Source organism: Hyla sarda, chromosome 2, assembly GCF_029499605.1.
Source record: "Hyla sarda isolate aHylSar1 chromosome 2, aHylSar1.hap1, whole genome shotgun sequence".
NCBI classification, from domain to species: domain Eukaryota; kingdom Metazoa; phylum Chordata; class Amphibia; order Anura; family Hylidae; genus Hyla; species Hyla sarda.
In genome coordinates, this window is record NC_079190.1 from 514604280 (window position 1) to 514629727 (window position 25448).

At 51.0% G+C, this 25448-nt stretch overlaps 2 protein-coding genes across 7 annotated transcripts in view; one reads left to right on the forward strand and one right to left on the reverse strand.

Moving 5' to 3' along the window:
- Positions 1-4592, forward strand: part of WDR3 (WD repeat domain 3) — a gene marked incomplete at its 5' end in the record, with an annotated part of 34568 nt that extends 29976 nt beyond the window's left edge. The window contains 12 exon segments of the mRNA XM_056559987.1: positions 691-747; positions 824-924; positions 1594-1705; positions 1793-1927; positions 2019-2069; positions 2149-2214; positions 2304-2396; positions 2502-2549; positions 2633-2676; positions 3240-3368; positions 4117-4210; positions 4291-4592. Coding sequence (XP_056415962.1) covers positions 691-747; positions 824-924; positions 1594-1705; positions 1793-1927; positions 2019-2069; positions 2149-2214; positions 2304-2396; positions 2502-2549; positions 2633-2676; positions 3240-3368; positions 4117-4210; positions 4291-4446 — 1086 coding nt within the window.
- Positions 4593-5603: 1011 nt separating this feature from the next.
- Positions 5604-25448, reverse strand: part of SPAG17 (sperm associated antigen 17) — a 251166-nt gene continuing 231321 nt past the window's right edge. For 2 of the 6 annotated variants that reach the window (XM_056559983.1, XM_056559980.1), the window contains exons 22-45: positions 25008-25127; positions 24798-24911; positions 24510-24715; positions 24311-24431; positions 22281-22459; positions 22033-22201; positions 20073-20290; positions 19856-19997; positions 16707-16861; positions 16323-16508; positions 16104-16240; positions 15892-16022; positions 15543-15670; positions 15286-15468; positions 15098-15211; positions 12725-12785; positions 12534-12639; positions 12167-12269; positions 11741-11840; positions 10341-10457; positions 9065-9210; positions 6484-6665; positions 5853-5913; positions 5604-5777 (exon numbers count right to left, since the gene is read on the reverse strand). In XM_056559983.1, coding sequence (XP_056415958.1) covers positions 5619-5777; positions 5853-5913; positions 6484-6665; positions 9065-9210; positions 10341-10457; positions 11741-11840; positions 12167-12269; positions 12534-12639; positions 12725-12785; positions 15098-15211; positions 15286-15468; positions 15543-15670; positions 15892-16022; positions 16104-16240; positions 16323-16508; positions 16707-16861; positions 19856-19997; positions 20073-20290; positions 22033-22201; positions 22281-22459; positions 24311-24431; positions 24510-24715; positions 24798-24911; positions 25008-25127 — 3338 coding nt within the window. In that variant the 3' untranslated portion in view covers positions 5604-5618. Of the gene's footprint in view, positions 5778-5852; positions 5914-6483; positions 6666-9064; positions 9211-10340; positions 10482-11740; positions 11841-12166; positions 12270-12533; positions 12640-12724; positions 12786-15097; positions 15212-15285; positions 15469-15542; positions 15671-15891; positions 16023-16103; positions 16241-16322; positions 16509-16706; positions 16862-19855; positions 19998-20072; positions 20291-22032; positions 22202-22280; positions 22460-24310; positions 24432-24509; positions 24716-24797; positions 24912-25007; positions 25128-25448 lie in introns of all 6 variants that reach the window. The other 4 variants (XM_056559982.1, XM_056559981.1, XM_056559985.1 and 1 more) reach the window with 4 other exon arrangements.

Here is a 25448-nt window from a genome sequence, read left to right on the forward strand (position 1 = left end):
TCATCAGTGTAATGTGTGTGTATAGCGCCCCCCTCAGGTCATCAGTGTAATGTGTGTGTATAGCGCCCCCTGAGGTCATCAGTGTAATGTGTGTGTGTGTGTGTGTGTGTGTGTGTATAGCGCGCCCCCTCAGGTCATCAGTGTAATGTGTTTGTGTATAGCGCCCCCTCAGGTCATTGGTGTAATGTGTTTGTGTATAGCGCCCCCTCAGGTCATTGGTGTAATGTTTGTGTATAGCGCCCCCTCAGGTCATCAGTGTAATGTGTGTGTGTGTGTGTGTGTGTGTGTGTGTATAGCGCCCCCTCAGGTCATCGGTGTAATGTTTGTATAGCGCCCCTCAGGTCATCAGTGTAATGTGTTTGTGTATAGCGCCCCCTCAGGTCATTGGTGTAATGTTTGTGTATAGCGCCCCCTCAGGTCATCAGTGTAATGTGTGTGTGTGTGTGTGTGTGTGTGTGTGTGTATAGCGCCCCCTCAGGTCATCGGTGTAATGTTTGTATAGCGCCCCCTCAGGTCATTGGTGTAATGTTTGTGTATAGCGCCCCCTCAGGTCATCAGTGTAATGTGTTTGTGTATAGCGCCCTCTCAGGTCATCAGTGTAATGTGTTTGTGTATAGCGCCCCCTCAGGTCATTGGGGTAATGTTTGTGTATAGCGCCCCCTCAGGTTCTCCTGTCGTCTTCTCTTCCAGTTCTTCCTGTCTCTGTACGGACACAAGCTGCCGGTGCTGTGTATGGATATCTCACACGTAAGTATCGCGGGGGTGGGGTCTGGTCTGCGGCTGGGGGGGGGCAGTCATGTGATGTCTGTGGTTTCTCCCATAGGACAGCGCCATCATCCTCACTGGTTCCGCCGACCGCAACATCAAGATCTGGGGTCTGGACTTTGGGGATTGTCACCGCTCTCTCTTCGGCCATGATGACAGGTGAGTGGGGCGCTGTGGTAGGTGGCCCCTCCTTACACTGTGCCTGTGGCCCCTCCTTACACTGTGCCTGTGGCCCCTCCTTACACTGTGCCTGTGGCCCCTCCTTACACTGTGCCTGTGGCCCCTCCTTACACTGTGCCTGTGGCCCCTCCTTACACTGTGCCTATGGCCCCTCCTTACACTGTGCCTGTGGCCCCTCCTTACACTGTGCCTGTGGCCCCTCCTTACACTGTGCCTGTGGCCCCTCCTTACACTGTGCCTGTGGCCCCTCCTTACACTGTGCCTGTGGCCCCTCCTTACACTGTGCCTGTGGCCCCTCCTTACACTGTGCCTGTGGCCCCTCCTTACACTGTGCCTGTGGCCCCTCCTTACACTGTGCCTGTGGCCCCTCCTTACACTGTGCCTGTGGCCCCTCCTTACACTGTGCCTGTGGCCCCTCCTTACACTGCGCCTGTGGCCCCTCCTTACACTGTGCCTGTGGCCCCTCCTTACACTGCGCCTGTGGGCCCCTCCTCGCACGGGCTGACTGCGCCTGTGGGCCCCTCCTCGCACGGGCTGACTGCGCCTGTGGGCCCCTCCTCGCACGGGCTGACTGCGCCTGTGGGCCCCTCCCCGCACGGGCTGACTGCGCCTGTGGGCCCCTCACTCCTTGTCCTTCTCTCTCCGCAGCGTCATGTTCCTGCAGTTCGTGCCCAAGACGCACTTGTTCTTCAGCGCAGGGAAGGATCGGAAGGTGAAGCAGTGGGACGCCGACCGATTCCAGCAAGTGCAGACCCTGGAGGTGAGGCCTATAGGGTGTCCACTCATTTACATAGTGGGAGGGACTTCTGCATAAGGGGTGGAGTCTGACACAAGTTTCTGCTTCCAGGGCCACCATGGAGAGGTGTGGTGTTTGGCCATCAGCCCCAATGGCGACCATATTGTGTCCTCGTCACATGACAAGTCCCTGCGCCTGTGGGAGAGAACGCGGGAGCCGCTGATCCTGGAGGAGGAGCAGGAGATGGTGAATACAGTGGCGGTGCGGGGGGAAGGAGGGGTCTGTGGTCGTCACTCATTGTTTTGTTATAATTTACTTCCTACCGATCTGATTTCAGCAACGTGAGGCAGAGTTCGAGGAAAGCGTGGGGAAGGGCGACCAGCCGGTGGTGAGTAACGTACAGCGCGCGGTCATGGCGCCTCCGTGATACAGGGGGGACTGGAGTAATGGCGGCTCGTTCTCTGCAGGTCGCCGGGGAGAAGGAAGGTGAAGCTGCGCTGGCTGGAAAGAAGACTATCGAGACGGTGAAGGCGGTGAGTAGAAAAGCGACGCTTCACTGACTGCAACCGGGTGTCCGTCATGTGTGACCTGACCCCTGACCTTCTTGTGTCCCTCCCCCCAGACTGAGCGCATCATGGAGGCCGTGGAGCTGCACAGAGAAGAGAGCGACAAACTGGAGGACCATCGGGCGTTGTGCAAGGCTGCGGGGAAGGAGGTGTGTGTGTCTCTGTGTCTCTGTGACTGCAGGGGCGGGGCTTCACTAAGACCCCTCCCCTGAGGAAGCGGCAGCAGCTCTGACTCCTCATTCTTTTGTTCACAGCTCCCCAGGAAAATCCACCCGATCCTGCAGGCGTACGGGAACATATCGGTGAGATCCGCGCGTCGGAAATAACTTAAGTTGTTTCTGTCTTGTCACATGACATTAACCCTTTTCTGCTTTCCTTCCTCCAGTCATCTGACTATGTAATGGATGTGATAAAGAAGGTGCGGTCCAGGTAAGACGGGCTCATGTGTCCTAAGTGATGTCACTCAAGGGCCCTATAATGCAGTGTTTCCCAACAGTGTGCCTCCAGCTGTTGCAAAGCTACAACTCCCAGCTGTCCGGGCACGCTGGGAGTTGTAGTTTTGCAACAGTTTTTGCAGCCTTTCTTGTTTTTCTTCTGTTTTATAAAAATGAACAATAGATTGTGCTAGGAGTCTAGGACAGTGACATCTAGGGGCCGCAGCAGGAATTTATTTCTCCCAAAATATTAAAGGAGTACTCTGCCCCAGGACATCTTATCCCCAGGGACCCCCGGGATCTTGGCCGGAGCATTGTTACTTCGCGGCCCGCCCCTCAATACAAGTCTTTGGGAGGGGGCATGGTGGCTGTCACGCCCCCTCCCATAGACTTGCAGCGGGACACCCTTTGGATAGGGGATAAGATGTCCTGGGGCGGAGTATCCCTTTAAGTCCAGTCAGTGTAGACTCCTCCCGGATGATTATTGGGGTGCTGGCGGCCATTATGGGGGGGGGGGGGGGGTGACTCTCTGTGTAACATGGTGTCTCTTCCCTGCAGCGAGCTGGAGGAGTCCCTCCTGGTCCTTCCCTTCTCCTATGTCCCGGACCTGCTGACGCTCTTCAGAGATTATATTCGGCGCAGTCAGGACGTGGAGCTCGTCTGCCGCTGCCTCTTTTTCCTGCTCAGGTCAGTGCTGAAGTGAATTCTGGGGGTGCAGAGCGAGGTCTATGTAATGGGATGAACAAGATGGGGGGATTGTGGGGAATAATGAATGAAAGCGTGGAACAGAGCACGGCATGATAGTGTGGGTGCACGGGCTGATGCCCAGGATGGCATGGTGGGTGCCCAGGATGGCATGGGGGGGTGTAGGGGTGCCCAGGATGGAATGGTGGGTGCCCAGGATGGCATGGGGGGGTTGGGTTTAGGTGCCCAGGATGGCATGGGGAGGTGCAGGGGTTAGGTGCCCGGGATGGATTGGTGGGGTGCAGGGGTGGGTGCCCAGGATGGAATGGTGGGTACTCAGGATGGCAGGGTGGGGTTGGGGGTGCCTGGGATGGCAGGGTGTGGTGCAGGGGGTGCCTGGGATGGCAGGGTGGGGTGCAGGGGTGGGTGCCCAGGATGGAATGGTGGGTACTCAGGATGGCAGGGTGGGGTGCCTGGGATGGCAGGGTGGGGTGCAGAGGAGGATCTGATATAAGGCGCTGCATGTGTTGCAGACCATGATGTAGGGCAGTGGTCTCCAACCTGCAGACCTCCAGATGTTGCAAAACTACAACTCCCAGCATGCCCAGACAGCCAACGGCTGTCTGGGTATGCTGGGAGTTGTAGTTTTGCAACATCTGGAGGTCTGCAGGTTGAAGACCACTGATGTAGGGGGTCTGGGTCTAGACATTTTGGGGTGACCTGGTCTCACTTGTTGATCCCTCCTGTGCAGGATCCATTTTGGGGAGATCACCAGTAACCATATGCTGCTGGGCGTTATGGAGGACCTGAAGGGCTGCACCATCTCGCGGGTGTCTGAGGTTCGGGTAAGTCACATGACTTTTCCTGGTCACTTCCTGTGTTCATCCTGTTCTTCTTGTGACCTTTTCCCCTCTGACCTCCCCAGGACGTGATGGGGGTGAACATGGCCGCCCTGCAGTATCTAAAGAGAGAGATCGAAGCCAAAGAGGAGATCCTGTTCTTCACAGACGCCACCGGGAGGTTCGAGGAAAAGAGGAGGAAGCGGAAAAAGAAGGAAAAGCTGCTGCTGACCCTCGCGTGAGGAGGAAGCTGAAAAAGGAAAAGCTGCAGCTGACCCTCGTGTGAGGAGGAGGCGGAAAAAGAAGGAAAAGCTGCAGCTGACCCTCGTGTGAGGAGGAGGCGGAAAAAGAAGGAAAAGCTGCAGCTGACCCTCGTGTGAGGAGGAGGCGGAAAAAGAAGGAAAAGCTGCAGCTGACCCTCGTGTGAGGAGGAGGCGGAAAAAGAAGGAAAAGCTGCAGCTGACCCTCGTGTGAGGAGGAGGCGGAAAAAGGAAAAGCTGCTGCTGACCCTCGTGTGAGGAGGAGGAAAAAGAAGGAAAAGCTGCAGCTGACACCCACCCTTCCCTGGTCTGGACTGTTATAACGTGATAATGACCTGGAGCCCCCGGGCTCTGCTGTTCTGTACAGTGCTGCCCCCCACAGGACAATCCTTTTAATAAACAGATTTTATAAGCCCCAGAAATGGAGATAATGTTATCGTTTGTTACCATGACGACCCCCGGGTAATCAGTCACTAGAGGGTGACACTGATCCTGTCTGTATCCAGATAATAGAGGGATCAGTCAGAGCTGGAGTTAACCTGACCCTATAGAAATTGCTGATTTCCGGCGACACATTAAGAATTAAAAACTTTTATTAAAATTCATATTTAATAGATATATGGACCGAAAATGAGAAGAATCAGACGTCTGAGCTCCGCGCTGTGGGGTAAGGAAAGGAAGAGGTTAAAAACTTGTGAGCCGTAGATGGTCTGGGATCTGGTCTCTGCCCCCATATTCTCACCTGTGTCGGGGGTCTGCCGCTGCCTCATTAGCTCCAGTCTGGAATTGGGTGATGTGCTGATCAGTCTGATCCCCGACCCCAATAGTCTGCACGGTTTTCCCTCTGATCCGCTCTGATAAAAGCCTTCTGTTAGGACGGGTGGGGGCGGAGTCAAGGATTATTCCCAGAAGTCATGTGACTTGACTGATCCTGAGTTATATCCTGTATTATACCGTAGAGCTGTACTCACTATTCTGCTGGTGAGGTCACTGTGTACATACATTATATTACTTATCCTGTACTGATCCTGAGTTATATCCTGTATTATACTCCAGAGCTGTACTCACTATTCTGCTGGTGAGATCACTGTGTACATACATTACTGATCCTGTATTATACTCCAGAGCTGCACTCACTATTCTCCCGGGTGGCATTAGTGAAGGATATTTGCAGTTACGGGGAGGTACAGCGTCTCCACCTCATTCTGGATCTCGATGCAGTGTGAACATTCGGCCGCCCCCTCAGGGCCCTCCAGACCGACTGCCATCGCGAACATCTCCAGGTCCAGTCGGCTCTGCATCCCTGCGGCCACCTGAGGGTACAGGACATTGAGAAGTGACGCCCCCAACAGATCCTAAATAAGACACATGGGGGAAGGGCCACTTACCGGGCCAGGGGTGTATGTGACCCTCAGTCCGGTGCTAGGCGGTGGCTGCTTCACCCGGAACCTGTTGAACAGAACACAGAGTGAAGATGTGGGGGACACAATGATTCATCAAAACCTGTGTAGAGTAAGAGTGGTGCAGTTGCCCATATTTATAGTGCTGGCCCTTTAAGACTCACAACTGTAAGAGCTGTGGAAGTTTTTCAGAACATACAATTTGACCAGAAGAGGGGAGCGCTGCTATATGATGTGATCAGGAGGGGGGAGCGCTGCTATAGGATGTGACCAGGAAGGGAGGGAGCGCTGCTATATCATGTGACCAGGAGGGGGGAGCCGCTGCTATAGGATGTGACCAGGAGGGGGGGGGGAGCGCTGCTATATCATGTGACCAGGAGGGGGGAGCCGCTGCTATAGGATGTGACCAGGAGGGGGAGCCGCTGCTCTATGATGTGACCAGGAGGGGGAGCACTACCAGCACCCACAGCTCTCTGCCCAGTAATGAACCCCATGATGATGGGCACCGGGTGTTTCCTCTTCTCTATGTATTACAGATCAGAGCTGTTATTATCTATATACGTGGCTCCCAGGATGCAGTACGGACAATAAATGAAAAGTATTTGACCCCCTGTGGTACCTGCAGAAGTCTACCCCGATGTTCTTGATGATGACGCTGGTGGAGTAGGTGCAGCCTTCCCTGAGGACCCCGAAGTGCACCACAGAGGGGATGAGGTGGAAGCCACGGGGGATGGGGGATGAGGAGGAGGAGGTGGACGCCGTCCGGATACTGCGCCGCACTGGATCCTCCACTGCTGCAAACTGAAAAAAAAGAGACAGAGGTCACAGAGGTGGAGGGCGTGCTCAGAGCATGGCTGTATGATGGAGGGCGGGGTCAGAGAATGGCTGTATGATGGAGGGCGGGCTCAAAGAATGGCTGTATGATGGAGGGCGGGCTCAGAGAATGGCTGTATGATGGAGGGCGGGGTCATAGAATGGCTGTATGATGGAGGGTGGGCTCAGAGCATGGCTGTATGATGGAGGGCGGGCTCAGAGCATGGCTGTATGATGGAGGGCAGGGTCAGAGAATGGCTGTATGATGGAGGGCGGGGTCATAGAATGGCTGTATGATGGAAGGTGGGCTCAGAGCATGGCTGTATGATGGAGGGCGGGGTCAGAGAAAGGCTGTATGATGGAGGGCGGGCTCAAAGAATGGCTGTATGATGGAGGGCGGGCTCAGAGCATGGCTGTATGATGGAGGGCAGGGTCAGAGAATGGCTGTATGATGGAGGGCGGGGTCATAGAATGGCTGTATGATGGAGGGTGGGCTCAGAGCATGGCTGTATGATGGAGGGCAGGGTCAGAGCATGGCTGTATGATGGAGGGTGGGCTCAGAGCATGGCTGTATGATGGAGGGCAGGGTCAGAGAATGGCTGTATGATGGAGGGTGGGCTCAAAGAATGGCTGTATGATGGAGGGTGGGCTCAGAGCATGGCTGTATGATGGAGGGCGCATGGCTGTATGATGGAGGGCGGGCTCAGAGCATGGCTGTATGATGGAGGGTAGGTCAGAGAATGGCTGTATGATGGAGGGCGGGCTCAGAGCATGGCTGTATGATGGAGGGTAGGTCAAAGAATGGCTGTATAATGGAGGGCAGGGCTCAGAGCATGGCTGTATGATGGAGGGCGGGGTCAGAGCATGGCTGTATGATGGAGGGCGGGGTCAGAGCATGACTGTGATGGAGGGTGGGGTCAGAGCATGGCTGTATGATGGAGGGCAGGGTCAGAGAATGGCTGTATGATGGAGGGCGGGGTCATAGAATGGCTGTATGATGGAGGGTGGGCTCAGAGCATGGCTGTATGATGGAGGGCAGGGTCAGAGAATGGCTGTATGATGGAGGGTGGGCTCAAAGAATGGCTGTATGATGGAGGGTGGGCTCAGAGCATGGCTGTATGATGGAGGGCGCATGGCTGTATGATGGAGGGCGGGCTCAGAGCATGGCTGTATGATGGAGGGTAGGTCAGAGAATGGCTGTATGATGGAGGGCGGGCTCAGAGCATGGCTGTATGATGGAGGGTAGGTCAAAGAATGGCTGTATAATGGAGGGCAGGGCTCAGAGCATGGCTGTATGATGGAGGGCGGGGTCAGAGCATGGCTGTATGATGGAGGGCGGGGTCAGAGCATGACTGTGATGGAGGGCGGGGTCAGAGCATGGCTGTATGATGGAGGGTGGGCTCAGAGCATGGCTGTATGATGGAGGGTGGGCTCAGAGCATGGCTGTATGAAGGAGGGCAGGGTCAGAGAATGGCTGTAGGATGGAGGGCAGGGTCAGAGCATGGCTGTATGATGGAGGGTGGGCTCAGAGCATGTCTGTATGATGGAGGGCAGGGTCAGAGAATGGCTGTATGATGGAGGGCGGGCTCAGAGCATGGCTGTATGATGGAGGGCAGGGTCAGAGAATGGCTGTATGATGGAGGGCAGGGTCATAGAATGGCTGTATGATGGAGGGTGGGCTCAGAGCATGGCTGTATGATGGAGGGTGGGCTCAGAGCATGGCTGTATGATGGAGGGCGGGCTCAGAGCATGGCTGTATGATGGAGGGTGGGCTCAGAGCATGGCTGTATGATGGAGGGCGGGGTCATAGAATGGCTGTATGATGGAGGGCGGGGTAATAGAATGGCTGTATGATGGAGGGCGGGCTCAAAGAATGGCTGTATAATGGAGGGCAGGGCTTAGAGCATGGCTGTATGATGGAGGGTGGGGTCAAAGAATGGCTGTATAATGGAGGGCAGGGCTTAGAGCATGGCTGTATGATGGAGGGCGGGGTCAAAGAATGGCTGTATAATGGAGGGCAGGGCTCAGAGAATGGCTATATGATGGAGGGCAGGGTCATAGAATAGCTGTATGATGGAGGGCAGGCTCAGAGAATGACTATGATGGAGGGCGGGCTCAGAGAATGGCTGTACGATGGAGGGCAGGCTCAGAGCATAGCTGTATGATGGAGGGCAGGGTCATAGAATGGCTGTATGATGGAGGGTGGGCTCAGAGCATAGCTGTATGATGGAGGGCAGGGTCATAGAATGGCTGTATGATGGAGGGTGGGCTCAGAGCATAGCTGTATGATGGAGGGCAGGGTCATAGAATGGCTGTATGATGGAGGGTGGGCTCAGAGCATAGCTGTATGATGGAGGGCGGGCTCAGAGTATGGCTGTACTGGGTACCTTGGTGTTGGGCACAGATGCCGGTTTCCCGCTCAGGATGGATGTTGGCAGCTTCACCCGCTCCCTCCGGGGTCGTCCGGTCACATCTACGTCCAGGCTGAGACTTAGCGGATGATACCTGCGAGCCGGGATGATGTCGTCTTCCACTGCAGAGACTCATGTTATACTCACAACACTACAGCAGGCCCCGCCCCCGTCCCCACGCCATTATTACTCCACACATGGAAAATCCCTTTAAACCCATTATGTGACTAATCCTAATAATCTGCTACAGTACAGGAAAAAAAAACATGGCGGGGTGTGTGAACCTCATCTCTGTGGCGGGGCCGCTTGACCTGATCTCTGTGGCGGGGCCGCTGGACCTGATCTCTGTGGCGGGGCCGCTGGACCTGATCTCTGTGGCGGGGCCGCTGGACCTGATCTCTGTGGCGGGGCCGCTGGACCTGATCTCTGTGGCGGGGCCCCTGTACCTGATCTCTGTGGCGGGGCCGCTGGACCTGATCTCTGTGGCGGGGCCGCTGGACCTGATCTCTGTGGCGGGGCCGCTGGACCTGATCTCTGTGGCGGGGCCGCTGGACCTGATCTCTGTGGCGGGGCCGCTGGACCTGATCTCTGTGGCGGGGCCCCTGTACCTGATCTCTGTGGCGGGGCCGCTGGACCTGATCTCTGTGGCGGGGCCGCTGGACCTGATCTCTGTGGCGGGGCCGCTGGACCTGATCTCTGTGGCGGGGCCGCTGGACCTGATCTCTGTGGCGGGGCCGCTGGACCTGATCTCTGTGGCGGGGCCGCTGGACCTGATCTCTGTGGCGGGGCCCCTGTACCTGATCTCTGTGGCGGGGCCCCTGTACCTGATCTCTGTGGCGGGGCCGCTGTACCTGATCTCTGTGGCGGGGCCGCTGTACCTGATCTCTGTGGTTGAGCCCCTGTTCCTGACTCTGTGGTGGGGCCGCTGGACCTGATCTTTGTGGTGGGGCCGCTGGACCTGATCTTTGTGGTGGAGCCGCTGTACCTGATCTCTGTGGTGGGGCCCCTGTACCTGATCTCTGTGGTTGGGCCCCTGTACCTGACTCTGTGGCGGGGCCCCTGTACCTGACTCTGTGGCGGGGCCCCTGTACCTGACTCTGTGGCGGGGCCGCTGTACCTGATCTCTGTGGTGGGGCCCCTGTACTTGATCTCTGTGGTGGGGCCCCTGTACTTGATCTCTGTGGTGGGGTCCCTGTACCTGATCTCTGTGGTTGGGCCCCTGTACCTGATCTCTGTGGTGGGGCCCCTGTACCTGATCTCTGTGGTGGGGCCGTTGGACCTGATCTTTGTGGTGGAGCCCCTGTACCTGATCTCTTTAGTGGGGCCGCGGAGACCTCGGGGGAAGTGGTGTCGTCGTCCTCCATGCTCCCTGCAGAGTCGTCCTCCCTGCTCCCTGCAGAACACAGATGGTTACAAACCCAGTAACCTGTGGATATTACATTCAGAGACACATAGGGGGAGATTTATCAAAACTTGTGCAGAGGAAAAGTTGCCTGTAGCAACCAATCATTCTTTGATTTTTAACAAGGCCTCTGCAAAATGAAAGAAGTGATCTGATTGGTTGCTATGGGCAACTGGGCAAATTTTCCTCTTCATAGGTTTTGATAAATCTCCCCCATAGTGACCATAGACAACTGTACATCTCCCACAATGCAACACAGTGGAGGATCTGTACAGAAACGGCAAAATGAGACTAAAGCAACACACTGAGGTACGGAGCTCATCTAATGGATGGAGATAGAGGCCACTGCCCCCTGTGTACTATGTATACTGATGACATCACCCGCTCTCTCTATGACATCACCTGGTCTCTCTTTGACATCACCTGTTATCATCCTCCTCTGTAATATTATATCGTCTCCTCTGTAATATTATATAATCCTCCTGTGTAATATTATATTATCCTCCTCTGTAATATTATATCATCCTCCTCTGTAATATTATAGTATCTTCCTCTGTAATATTATATAATCTCCTCTGTAATATTATATTATCCTCCTCTGTAATATTATATTATCCTCCTCTGTAATATTATAGTATCTTCCTCTGTAATATTATATCATCTCCTCTGTAATATTATATCATCCTCCTCTGTAATATTATATCATCTCCTGTAATATTATATCATCTTCCTCTGTAATATTATGTCATCCTCCTCTGTAATATTATATCATCCTCCTCTGTAATATTATAGTATCTTCCTCTGTAATATTATATAATCTCCTCTGTAATATTATATTATCCTCCTCTGTAATATTATATTATCCTCCTCTGTAATATTATATTATCCTCCTCTGTAATATTATAGTATCTTCCTCTGTAATATTATATCATCTCCTCTGTAATATTATATCATCCTTCTCTGTAATATTATATCATCTCCTGTAATATTATATCATCTTCCTCTGTAATATTATGTCATCCTCCTCTGTAATATTATATCATCCTCCTCTGTAATATTATATCATCTCCTGTAATATTATATCATCCTCCTCTGTAATATTATATCATCCCCCTCTGTAATATTAATTTCCCTCTATGACATCACGTTTTCTCCAATATCACAAGTTCCTTCTATGAACTCATTGCCTTTATGACATCATGCTGCCTCTGTGACATCACACATAACACATTATTGTAGACATGAGGCACCTGACTCCTCGGTACTGGCGCTCGGCTCCTCCTCTGTCTTCTTCTCCCGGGGTCTGGAGATCGGCGGTAGCTGCTGGGAGAGAAGATCCAGATCTGGAGCCTGGAAGAAAGATGGAGGCACAAGACTGAGATGAGGGTCGTGTCCAGGAATCCTCAGCTTATACCAGACAGGGGTGACGCCCCCCGAGACAGGGGTGACACCCCCCGAGACAAGGATGACACCCCCCGAGACAAGGATGACACCCCCCGAGACAAGGGTGACGCCCCCCGAGACAAGGGTGACACCCCCCGAGACAAGGGTGACACCCCCGAGACAAGAGTGATGGCCACGAGACAAGGGGTGACAGTCACAAAGTGCACTGTGAGTCACATGTCTCAGTTATTCGAGGATCTCAGCTCACACTGTTTTCGAGGCCAGGGTTCTACCTGTTTCTGGAGGAATTCTTTGCCGAGTTCAGACATGAAGTAGGGGGGGACATTGTGGCCCCTGATGGCTGCCAGCTGCTCCTTCTGCTCCTGGATCTCCTGCCTGTGGGTATAAGAAGCGTCTCCTCGTATCACAGAATTACACTGTATATAGTAATAGCATTTGCACCCTCATATGACTGCACTGCACAGTCCTGGGTTCATGCACAAATTGGGACAAGATGCGGACAGACACCCACCCTGTGGGCCACCTTTCGTGTGCGCTATTATACTGATGTACACATGGAGTTAATACTGAGGTCACAATAATAGCCACGCCCACCGGGCCTGCTGGTGTATAATCCAGAGCGGTGAGGACTTTAGTTACCTGAGCTTCTCCCAGTCTTGGACACTTCGCTGTGGTTTGGCCATGTGTGGGGGAGGAGGAGTGGGCGGGGCTACGGCGTTCTCGTAAAGTCTGGCGATGTCGGCTGCTGGATATAGGCAGAGAAATAAGACAAGTATTGTGAGGATTCGTGTCCGTGTCCAGGATGTGATATCACAGGAAGTTTCTGTTACCTTGTGTCTGCTCTGCAGCAGCGGGAGTTTGAGGAGGGGCTTCTGGGGCATCCGTCAGGGACTGTGGGAGGAGCAAAACATCATAAAACTTTAAAGAATAACAGTGCCAGCCCTCATGTGGATAAGCCGTGCGCTTACAGGGCACGGACAATCTCATGTACAGCTTTAAAATTCTTAATATTTTCTTTACAACTTTTCAATTCCCACCATTTTTAAGATCCCTGTCAGTGAATGGGAAGATCCACTTAATACAGCCTTAAGAAACCCTCTGGGCAAAACAGATGCGCAGCGTGTTATGTAATACAGCCTTAATACAGCCATAACAGATGCAGTGTGTCATGTCTGAGGGGGCAGAGTTAGTATGTCATGCTCTGTCCCTCATACTCTGCATTAGACTTCACACAGAGTCTTGTGTGCATATGTAACAGACAGCAGCAGCATGAAGGACATTATAAAGCAGTGTAAGGTGTGAATCCAGCACTAGTGAGAGATATAACAAAAACTAAAGCTTTCAGCACCTTCTTTGTGTGTCTTTCACTGCAGTTGCTGCCTCATCTACCCCCGCCCCTGTCCGCCTCCATGGACAGCTGTAACCTGATCTCTCAGAAACCACATGGACTTTAAAAAGCAATGTAGGCTGTGAATCCAGCACTAGGGGCAGATATAACATTAAAGGAGAACTGTGGCAAAATATTTTCATTACTTCTGTGCCCGGGCTGCAAAAACGAAAGAAACAAACTTTAACTGACTTTCCTACATTCCCCCGTTGCGCATATATCAGCGTCCCGTTTCCCCAGAGCTGGCCTTCTTCCTGGTTCCTGGGTTCGGTGACTCATACTGCGCTCAGCGTATCGCAGGCCGCAGCGATGTCCCGCCTTGGCAGGTGATAGGCTGAGCGTACTGTCACGTAAGGAGCTCGGGTCCCACCTTCTCCCTGCTGCCCGGGCTCCTTACATGACAGTGCGCTCAGCCTATGACCTGCCAAAACGGGTCATCGCTGCGGCTGGCAGTCACTGAGCCCAGTCACTGAGCCCAGGAAGAAGACCAACTCCGGAGGACCTGGACGCTGATATAGGCACAACGGAGGAATGTAGGAAGGTGAGTTAAAGGGGTAATCCGCCTCAGACATCTTATCCCCTATCCAAAGGCACTGGGGGACCCACGCGATCTCTGCAGCGCCACCCTGCCGTCATCGCTACATAGCAAATTGGCTCTGTGTGTGATGACGGGGCAATGCAGGGGACGGAGCATTGTGACATCATGGCTCCACCACACCCTGCCCCCTTAATACAAGTCTATAGTAGGGGGCGTGACAATCACCCCCTCCCATAGACTTGTATTGAGTGGGCGGGATGTCACGATGCTCCGTCCCCTGCAACGCCCCGTCATCATGCACAGAGCCAGTCTCTGCAGCGGGGTGGTGCTGCAGAGATTGCGGGGGTCCCCAGCAGCGGGACCCCCACAATCAGACATCTTATCCCCTATCCTTTGGGTAGGGTATAAGATGTTTGGGGTGGAGTACCCCTTTAAAGTTTGTTTTTTTAGTTTTTGCAGCCCGGGCACAGGAGCAATGAAAAATATTTTGCCACAGTTCTCCTTTAACTAGAGCTTTCAGCACCTTCTTTGTGTCTCTCTCACTGCAGTTGCTGCCTCCACTACCCCCCCCCCCCCCTCTATGGACAGCCATAACCTGATCTCTCAGAAACCACATGAAGGACATTAAAGAGCAGCATGGAGAAGTCTAGGCTGAGCATCAAGCACAAACAGCAGTGGTGTGTCTTGATCTCTCTGCAGTTACGCTCTCCTACACCCCTTCTCTCTTCACAGACCTCTTTTGGCAGCTGTAGCATGGAGGACATTATAGAGCAGTACTGAGCAGTATAAGCTGTGATTCCAGTAATGGAGGAAGATTTAACACATGAGTGCTTTCAGCAGCTTCTCTGTGTCTCTGCCCCTATCTCACTTTTCAGCTCCCCCCTACTCCCCCCTCCGCACTCCATAGACTTTTATGGGCTGCTGTAACCTGATATTGCAATAAGCTGTTCCCGCTCTTGAGAAGTTTCTCAGAGTGAATAATGATTTTAGGAGGGGGCAGGAAGGTTCCTTTTCTGTGTAGTAAGAAGCACATTTCACTTAATGGACACAGTACCAAGTTTCAAACATTGACTTTTACGATATTTACGCAGAGTTTGTGATAATTTAGGAGTTTTGCTTTAGGGTCTGGTTCACATGAAGTTTTTTGGGAAAAACTTCACTTACATTTTTGATATGCTATTCACCTACTTCCCCGTGGGCAGATGTCCTAGACACTCACCATTCCTCCCATCCACCATAAGATAACCACTACCCCCATTCTCAGCAGACGCTCCTCACCAGAACCAGCTGGAGCAGCTCCGCAGCGCCCTCCTTCTCCTCCGCTGTCCTGGGGTCTTTGAGATGTCGTTGTTGCGTCTCTTCCTCCTTTATTATTACCTGGTTGATGTATTCCTGTCAGATGGAAATATGATGAGAGTTGTAGTCCGTGCCTGGGTCGGCTCATACTACCTACCCCCGTTTTCTACCTTAAGCGCCAGCTCTAGCCTCTCCCGCCTCTCCTGGCTTATGGGCTCATAGAGAAGCAGCTGGCGGATCCTCAGCACGTTGGGGCACTTCAGGACAGGGGGCCGAGGCTTTGCAGGCTTTTCAGTCCCGATCCTGAGGCCCCTCCAGATACCGATGCCCAAAGGGGGTCCTGGTTTCCTCCTCTGAGGGTAAAGATGGGCATTGAGATAAACCATTCAAGCTCTGGAGAGAATTACGTATATAATTATATACACACCTCAATGGAAGGGAAGGTGGCCCAGTCTCTGGAGAGGAGATTCGGAGGCACAATGTTGCTTAGATGTTTCTTCATGGTCCAGGGGGAGGTTTCTGGGAACGGCTGTAAGACGGTGATGCTCTGGACACCTATAGGACGAGCCAAGACAGGGGACTAGTGACACTTTCTACCTTACGAACCATCTCCTGGAGTTATGGTCATTGGTGGGTGTCATCATCTGGGCATCCACATCCAACACTGATAACTCATCTCCATGAGCTTGGACTTAGACGTCTTGGCTGCTACAATACATAACCCCAATGCTGGCCCTCGGACCTACACATGACAAATATACTGGATGATCTCTCACCTGGCGCCTCTTGGGTCGGCTCTCGTATGACTGCGATAGTCGGATCACCATAACAGGCGGTCAGAAAACCCTCCACTTCTCGGTTTCTCAGAAGTTCGCTGCCAGAACCATCAACGTTGACCATAATAAACCTGCCCGGAAGTCACCAGATGTCACGTGAGAGAGCAATGCCACTAAAAACTACAGAGGAACTATAGATGGGTCTCCTATACCTTGGGGCATGTAGATCGTAGACCTCAGGAGTCTGCTGTACCATAGAGGTAGTAAGGGCTTTATCCTTCTCCTCCGACTCTTCTTCACAAGTATCACCGCTGGCAATAACCACGGATGTGCTCCCATCCAACATCACCTAGAGGAACCATCGTAAACATTACACACCTGTACACTGAGCTGGAGGTCTACTATGGGTTACAGGTGGGCTGCAGAGTTACCTGGAAAAGATTGCCCTCAGGATCCAGCACCTCGGAGATGACGTTCTGGGTGTGGGACATGATGTAACTGGCGGGGGGAAGATCCTCTTGTCTGGTGGGCACCTGCGCCCTGAGGCTCGTCCGTGGTGAATAGACGGCTCGTCCCTCATGGTTGATGGACAGACAGCCGGAGTTTGGTGGGAAAACCTCATCACATTGAACACAAAGAAGAAATTATTGGGATGACCCAAAGGGGATCTCTCCATAAATACATCCTCATGATTCTACAAACTCTGACCCCACCGATTCCTATATCCCCAATCATCTAATATTTTGTGTACTAAGGGGGTCTTCACCCTAGGATTACATTGCCTGGGGATGTTGTCCATAGGTCATGACCCTCACCTGATATGACCCTTTGGGTCGGGCCAGGACCTCGGTGCCGTCCCCGGACTCGGCATAACACGTCTTCTCCTCACAGTTCAGAATTAATGTCACAAACTCCGACTTCTCCACCCGGATGAACTTCACCGTTTTTGTGATACTCTGAGGAATTTCACCTGGAAAAAAAAGGACACATCTACAGGACCCGTCTACAGGACACACCTACAGGACCCGTCTACAGGACACACCTACAGGACACATCTACAAGACACACTTACAGGACACACCTACAGGACACACCTACATCTACAGGACAGGTCTACAGGACACACCTACAGGACCCGTCTACAGGACACACCTACAGGACACATCTACAAGACATGTCTACAGGACACATCTACAAGACACGCCTACAGGACACACCTACAGGACACACCTACATCTACAGGACAGGTCTACAGGACACACCTACATCTACAGGACAGACCTACAGGACACGTCTACAAGACACGCCTACAGGACACACCTACAGGACACACCTACATCTACAGGACACGTCTACAGGACACATCTACAGGACACACCTACAAGACACACCTACAGGACACACCTACAGGACACACCTACAGGACACGTCTACAGGACACACCTAAAGGACACACCTACAAGACACGTCTACAGGACACACCTACAGGACACAAAAACCTACTAGACACGTCTACAGGACACACCTACAGGACACGTCTACAAGACACGCCAACAGGACACACCTACAGGACACACCTACATCTACAGGACACGTCTACAGGACACATCTACAGGACACACCTACAGGACACGTCTACAGGACACACCTACAGGACACACCTACAGGACACACCTACAAGACACACCAACAGGACACACCAACAGGACACACCTACAGGACACGTCTACAGGACACACCTACAAGACACGTCTACAGGACACATCTACAGGACACGTCTACAGGACACATTTACAGGACACGTCTACAGGACACATCTACAGGACACACCTACAGGACACGTCTACAGGACACGTCTACAGGACACACCTACAGGATACACCTACAGGACACATCTACAGGACACATCTACAGGACATGTCTACAGGATACACCTACAGGACACACCTACAGGACACGTCTACAGGATACACCTACAAGACACACCTACAGGACACACCTACAGGACACATCTACAGGACATGTCTACAGGATACACCTACAAGACACATCTACAGGACACAGCTACAGGACACGTCTACAGGACACACCTACAGGACACGTCTACAAGACACATCTACATCTATAGAACATATCTACAGGACACACCTAGAAGAAACACCTACAGGACATATCTACAGGACACACATAGAAGACACACCTACAGGACACATTTACAGGACACATCTATATACAAGATACTAAGGAGCATCTCATGTCTTATGGTCTCATCTCCGTGACATCGGCAGGACCGGGGGCCCCTCCTGTCAGCTAAGAACAGGAAACTGAGGCTACAATTCACACAGGAACCAAAACTGGAGAATGGAAGATGGAAGAACGTTCCCTAGTCTGAAGAGTCTCCATTCTAGCGGTGACATCAGATGGGGCAGAATTTGGTGTAAACATGAAGCATGGATCCCTCCTGCCTTGTATCAGTGGGTCAGGCTGTGGGGGGTGTGATGGTGGGGGGACATTTTCTGAGCACTTTAGCCCCCTTAATACCAATTGACACCACAGCCGACCTGAGTTTTGTTACTGACCATGTCCATCCCTTTATGACCACAGTGGACCCATCTTCTGATACTTCCTGCAGGATAGTGTCACATGACATCATCTCATACAGGACAATGAGGTCACATGACTCCAATATATATATATATATATATAGAGAGAGAGAGAGATCGATCTGGGCCTAGAGAGGTTTACCTCATAAAGGTAAAAAGCGTCTGGAAGGTCAGGAGGATGAATAAGCAGGTATCAGACACTAGAAGCGTCGCTTATCTCTATATACTGTGGTCTGAGGATACTAATACACTGTTACAGACAAACCCCTGTAGCAGTGAGGGAGGCGGCGGTGAGCTCATACGTGGCCCGGGACCTGCGGTCATACGTGTGTTCGCTGCCAGCTGCTCTGCGGTTACAGTACGCACTCCCCGGTGTGTGATGATTGGGGGGCTGTCGGGGTCCGGTGATGGATGTTGTGTCAGTGTGATATTTATATATCTGTGCTCTGGAATATTGATTTGCATGATGTGACGGGGGGTGATGAACAGAGTGGGTGGGGGCGGGGGTGATGTGATGAACGGTGTCGAGGGAGGGGTGATGAATAGAGAGGAGATCTATCGGGGGCCCCTCGTCTCTTTGCACATTGTTGTCTCACCGTCCTGACCGTCTCGGACGCCCTTCACTCCGCATTGTGGTTTGTGGTTTTGGCTCTGATGGATCAATCACTAGAACATTCATTAATTCTATATTACAGAGGGCAGAGGGGTCGGTGATACACAAGTATCCGAGCTATGTGTGGTGTCACAAGTAACAGGATGGGGGAATCGCTCCTTCTCAGAGATCGCCATGATGTCCTCAGGGCTGGATGGCGATATGAACCGTACCTCTCTGGGTCACATGATACGATCTTACAGAAGGAATGGCGAATGTTACGTAATCTGCCAACAACTTCTGTAACTTTGGCGCGGTGGTTACACATATGGCATGTTGTAATGCATTCCTATGTGTGACTCTGAGCACCCATTCTCCTCACAATGTTGTCATTTCTGATGTTGCACTTTTTGTTACAATGTAGCAGCTGGTTATGGCGTTGCTCAGTGTACAGTCTGGTTTGCTTCTTCTCACAGGTTCACATATAATTCCTTGTTATTATTCACCCCCCCCCCCCACCCATGTCGTCACCCATCACACCCCCTTCCATGTCGTCACCCATCACACCCCTGTCCATGTCGTCACCCATCACACCCCCGTCCAGGTCGTCACCCATCACACCCCCGTCCATGTCGTCACCCATCACACCCCCGTCCATGTTGTCACCCATCACACCCCCGTCCATGTCGTCACCCATCACACCCCATCCATGTCGTCACCCATCACACCCGTCTGTGCCATCACCTATCACCCCGCAATAATGTATTACCAGTCTCCTCGTGGTCTCCGGGCAGTGGGATGTCCACGTCCTGGTAGAAGGTGGTGATCCTGGTGCCATCTGCGTGTTCTGCGATCATCGTCCCGTCAGTCTGCAGGACGGTCACCACCTGGTCCTCTCTAGTGGTCATCACCTGAGGGCATACACAGTATATAAGCCGGTGACGCTGGGTTTATACACAGGGTGCAGGACCCCACAGGTCACTCACTGCTCCGGTCACAGGGTCGGTGGCTCTGCTGGTCATGAGAGGCTTCAGCTCCAGTATCTCAGATCCTCGGGTCCCAATCTGTTCCCCAGATGGGGTCGTGGTGATCCAGGTGCCGGGTTTTGGCAACATGGCGATCGATGTTTCCGGTGCGGAGTCCAGGGGAGGGGGGAGGTCGGACGCCTCTGTCTTGGCAGGTGCCGCTCTCTGTCCTCCTCTACCTGTAACAATTGTAGGCGACAACATCAGATTATCGGAGGATCGGCAGGTGGGGGATGGGGTCGGGGAGAAATGTCACACTATATTACTATATCACATTTTATTATTAAAAATTATTTTATATTATTGTATTATAAAATGTTACATTCTATTATTTTATATATTACATTATATTATGTTATATTTTATTATGTCATACTATATTATTTTAGATAAATATATCCCATTAAATGACATTACATTATTTAATGTTACATTATTTTATTGTATTGTATTTCATCATCATTGTTGTATTTTTAAATGTCATGGTATATTGTATTATATTATAGAATATATATATATATATATATATATATATATTTATATATATATATATATATATAATGATATAGTGGTTAATTATATTACTTTAGTTTACATTACATTCTATTATTTTATATATTACATTATATTATGTTACATTATTTTAAAGTACATTTTTGTATATTCTAAAATGTTATTTTTGATGTTAGGTATGTTACATTATCATTTATACAATGAAGAAAATAAGATTGCACTCACCGTTCCTGTAGCCGGTTCTTCTGACGATCACTTAGTGCGGCAAGGGTGTACTAAATGATGCGGGGCGCTCAGAGGCAAGCAGCTGATTTCGCACACAGCCATGTGCTTCTTTCGCCTTCTGCCGGAAGAAGCACTCGACCGTGTGCGGTAACGGCTGTTTCGACAGAAGAACCGGCTACAGGAATGGTGAGTGCAAGCTTATTTTCTTCATTGTATGGATTTATGTTATGCTGTACTCTTAAAGGGGTACCCCGGTGGAATACTTTATTTTTTAAATGAACTGATGCCAGAAAGTTAAACAGATTTGTAAATTACTTCTATTAAAAGATCTTTACCCTTCCAGTACTTTTTAGCAGCTGTATGCTACAGAGGAAATTCTTTTCTTTTTTAAGTTCTTTTTTGTCTTGTCCACACTGCTCTCTGCTGACACCTCTGTCCATGTTAGGAACTGTCCAGAGCAGCATAGGTTTGCTATGGGGATTTTCTCCTGCTCTGGACAGTTCCTGATACGGACAGAGGTGTCAGCAGAGAGCACTGTGGACAAGACAAAAAAGAAATTTAAAAAGAAAATAATTTCCTCTGTAGCAAATAGCTGCTAAAAAATACTGGAAGGGTAAAGATTTTTTTAATAGAAGTCATTTACAAATCTGTTTAACTTTCTGGCACCAGTTGATTTTATTTTGAAACTATGTTACATTATAATATTGATACGCTATGTTACTTTAGATTGTTACAGTGTATCATTTTAAATAACATTAATATTCACATAATATTCTGTTATGTTCTATTGCTACAATATGTTGTCACACTATATTGTTACTTTATATATTATTTCACATTATATTTTATATCATGTTACATTATTTAAGCTTATTGTATATTATATAATGTTATGTTATATTATAGTATGTTACATTATATGGTGATATGTTATTTTACTTTAGATTAAGCTACATTCTATTATTTTAGCTTTTGTATATTATATAATGTTATGTTATATTACATTATGTTGTACTACGTTTAATATATTATTATACTATATTACTATACAATAGTACAGTATATTACTATACTATATTACATTACAGTATTGCACATTGTGTTGTGTTATGTTGTTATGTAACCAGATCTTTCAGGTCACATGTGCTCCCGATCCCGGGGTCTTCCCTGCCTGGTACTTTACCCTTCTTGGTCTCGGACTCCTTGGGCTCCTCCGGACCTGTAGGTGGTGCTGGTTGTGAGTCGGTGCCGGGGGTCTCTGATGCTTCCATTGGTACAGGGGCGGGGGTCCGAGGCTCAAGGACTGGGCCTGAATCTGGGCTCTGGATGACAGTTCCATCAGGTAGAAGAATCTGAGAAGAATTATTACAGGCCGTGTATGTGATCAGTCATAGATGTATAGAAAATGATATCACCTGGATATTATAATACCTGTGTGGATCCATCCAGCATGCACCTGATCACCGATCCCTCCGCTGTGATCACACGAGACGACTCCAGGGTCTCTGCCATCTTGCCATCCCTGTAGAGTTGGGCGTTTCTCACTTTCACGGGGTAAGTTTGTCGGATAAGTAATCTTGTACCGCTGATCTGACCCTTATTACAGCACTCTGCAGGAGGTGGGAGGAGTTATTACAGCACTCTGCAGGAGGTGGGAGGAGTTATTACAAAACTCTGCAGGAGGTGGGAGGAGTTATTACAACACTCTGCAGGAGGTGGGAGGAGTTATTACAGCACTCTGCAGGAGGTGGGAGGAGTTATTACAGCACTCTGCAGGAGGTGAGAGGAGTTATTACAGCACTCTACAGGAGGTGAGAGGAGTTATTACAGCACTCTGCAGGAGGTGGGAGGAGTTATTACAGCACTCTACAGGAGGTGAGAGGAGTTATTACAGCACTCTACAGGAGGTGAGAGGAGTTATTACAGCACTCTGCAGGAGGTGGGAGGAGTTATTACAGCACTCTGCAGGAGGTGGGAGGAGTTATTACAGCACTCTGCAGGAGGTGGGAGGAGTTATTACAGCACTCTACAGGAGGTGAGAGGAGTTATTACAGCACTCTGTAGGAGGTGAGAGGAGTTATTACAGCACTCTGCAGGGGGTGGGAGGAGTTATTACAGCACTCTGCAGGAGGTGGGAGGAGTTATTACAGCACTCTGCAGGAGGTGAGAGGAGTTATTACAGCACTCTGCAGGAGGTGGGAGGAGTTATTACAGCACTCTGCAGGAGGTGGGAGGAGTTATTACAGCACTCTGCAGGAGGTGGAAGGAGTTATTACAGCACTCTGTAGGAGGTGGGAGGAGTTATTACAGCACTCTGCAGGAGGTGGGAGGAGTTATTACAGCACTCTGCAGGAGGTGGAAGGAGTTATTACAGCACTCTGCAGGAGGTGGAAGGAGTTATTACAGCACTCTGCAGGAGGTGGAAGGAGTTATTACAGCACTCTGCAGGAGGTGGGAGGAGTTATTACAGCACTCTGTAGGAGGTGGGAGGAGTTATTACAGCACTCTGTAGGAGGTGGGAGGAGTTATTACAGCACTCTGCAGGAGGCGTTATTACAGCACTCTGCAGGAGGTGGGAGGAGTTATTACAGTACTCTGCAGGAGGTGGGAGGAGTTATTACAGCACTCTGCAGGGGGGAGGAGTTATGACAGCACTCTGCAGGAGATGGGAGGAGCTACTACAGCACTCTGCAGGAGGTGGGAGGAGTTATTACAGCACTCTGCAGGAGGTGGGCGGAGTTAGGAGGTGGGAGGAGTTATTACAGCACGCTGCATGAGGTGGGAGGAGTTATTAAAGCACTCTGCAGGAGGTGGGAGGAGTTATTACAGCACTCTTCAGGAGGTAGGCGGAGTTAGGAGGTGGGAGGAGTTAATACAGCACTCTGCAGGAGGTGGGCGGAGTTAGGAGGTGGGAGGAGTTATTACAGCACTCTGCAGGAGGTGGGCGGAGTTAGGAGGTGGGAGGAGTTATTACAGCACTCTGCATGAGGTGGGCGGAGTTAGGAGGTGGGAGGAGTTAATACAGCACTCTGCAGGAGGTGGAAGGAGTTATTACAGCACTCTGCAGGAGGTAGGAGGAGTTATTACAGCACTCTGCAGGAGGTGAGAGGAGTTATTACAGCACTCTACAGGAGGTGAGAGGAGTTATTACAGCGCTCTGCAGGAGGTGGGAGGAGTTATTACAGCACTCTGCAGGAGGTGGGAGGAGTTATTACAGCACTCTACAGGAGGTGAGAGGAGTTATTACAGCACTCTGCAGGAGGTGGGAGGAGTTATTACAGCAGTCTGTAGGAGGTGGGAGGAGTTATTACAGCAGTCTGTAGGAGGTGGGAGGAGTTATTACAGCACTCTGCAGGAGGTGGAAGGAGTTATTACAGCAGTCTGTTGGAGGTGGGAGGAGTTATTACAGCACTCTGCAGGAGGTGGAAGGAGTTATTACCGCACTCTGCAGAACTGCTCACCTGTGTTGTCTTTTGTGAACGTCAGGAGGAGACCATTGGGGTAGGAGATGTTCAGGGCTTGAAAAGCAGGGTCATGCACTGGTTTTGCATTCGGAGTTACTGGTGGAGTAACTGGTTCTACCTAAACAGATGACAGTAGAGTCAGAGTCAGCAGATGTCTCCTCCCCCGAGGAGCGGGCTGTACAATTATAAACTTCACCTTAACCTCTGGTGTTTTCGGAGGCTCCTCCACGGCCGTGGTCTGAGGCGTCTTCACTCGGGCAGCTCTGGGGGATTTCCCACGGGGGGACTTGCGCCCTTTTCCAGGAGATGATGGAGGAGGCTGGGGAGGTGGCGTTGGCATGACGCTGGGGGTGTGGACGGAGGGGAACGTCAGCATGGCCTCCAGCTCTGGATCCTTCTCCTCTGTATCAGGAGTAACAGATATTGTAATAAGGACAACAAACAGCCGATCCCTAGGAGAAAAGATCCGCAACAGCTTCCTCACCAGGAGCGAGGCCAGACGGGCCGTAATGACTCAGCGACAGCCGGATCCCACTCTGCAGAGTGGCCGAAAATGACCCAAACTCACTGACGCTTCTTCTTTTGGACACCGGATTCGCTGCAGAATGGAACATACCATTACTGGCCGCCCTGGATATCAGCGCTATAACATTATATTATTATGGGCCTGTAGACTATATATTGCCATACTGACCTTGTTGGTCCATCTGGGTGCAGTCATCCTGTCCACCAGGGGGCGATTTCCTTGGATTAACAATATGCACAAGGAATTTATGTCCGTCTTTTTGGATCTTTACTTTTACATAGGTGGAGCCTTTAAGATATATAGAGGAGGACGTTACATGTATTATCACCCGACCGCAAAGTCTAGGAGGTCCAACTGGTGGGACCCCCGGTGATCATGAGAAGAAAAGGTCCAACCAGTGAGGAGTAAGAGCCCTGGAGGATGACTGTGGATGTCTCGGGGGCCAACAACTCCCCGTGATCAACAGAGGTCCCACATGTCCTGGTGATCGCTGGGGGTCCCACCTAACCTCATGATCACTGGGGGTCCCAAATGTCCTTGTGAACACTCGTCGTCTTATATGTCCTCGTGAACACTGAGGGTCTCGCACCTCCTTGTGATCACTGGGGG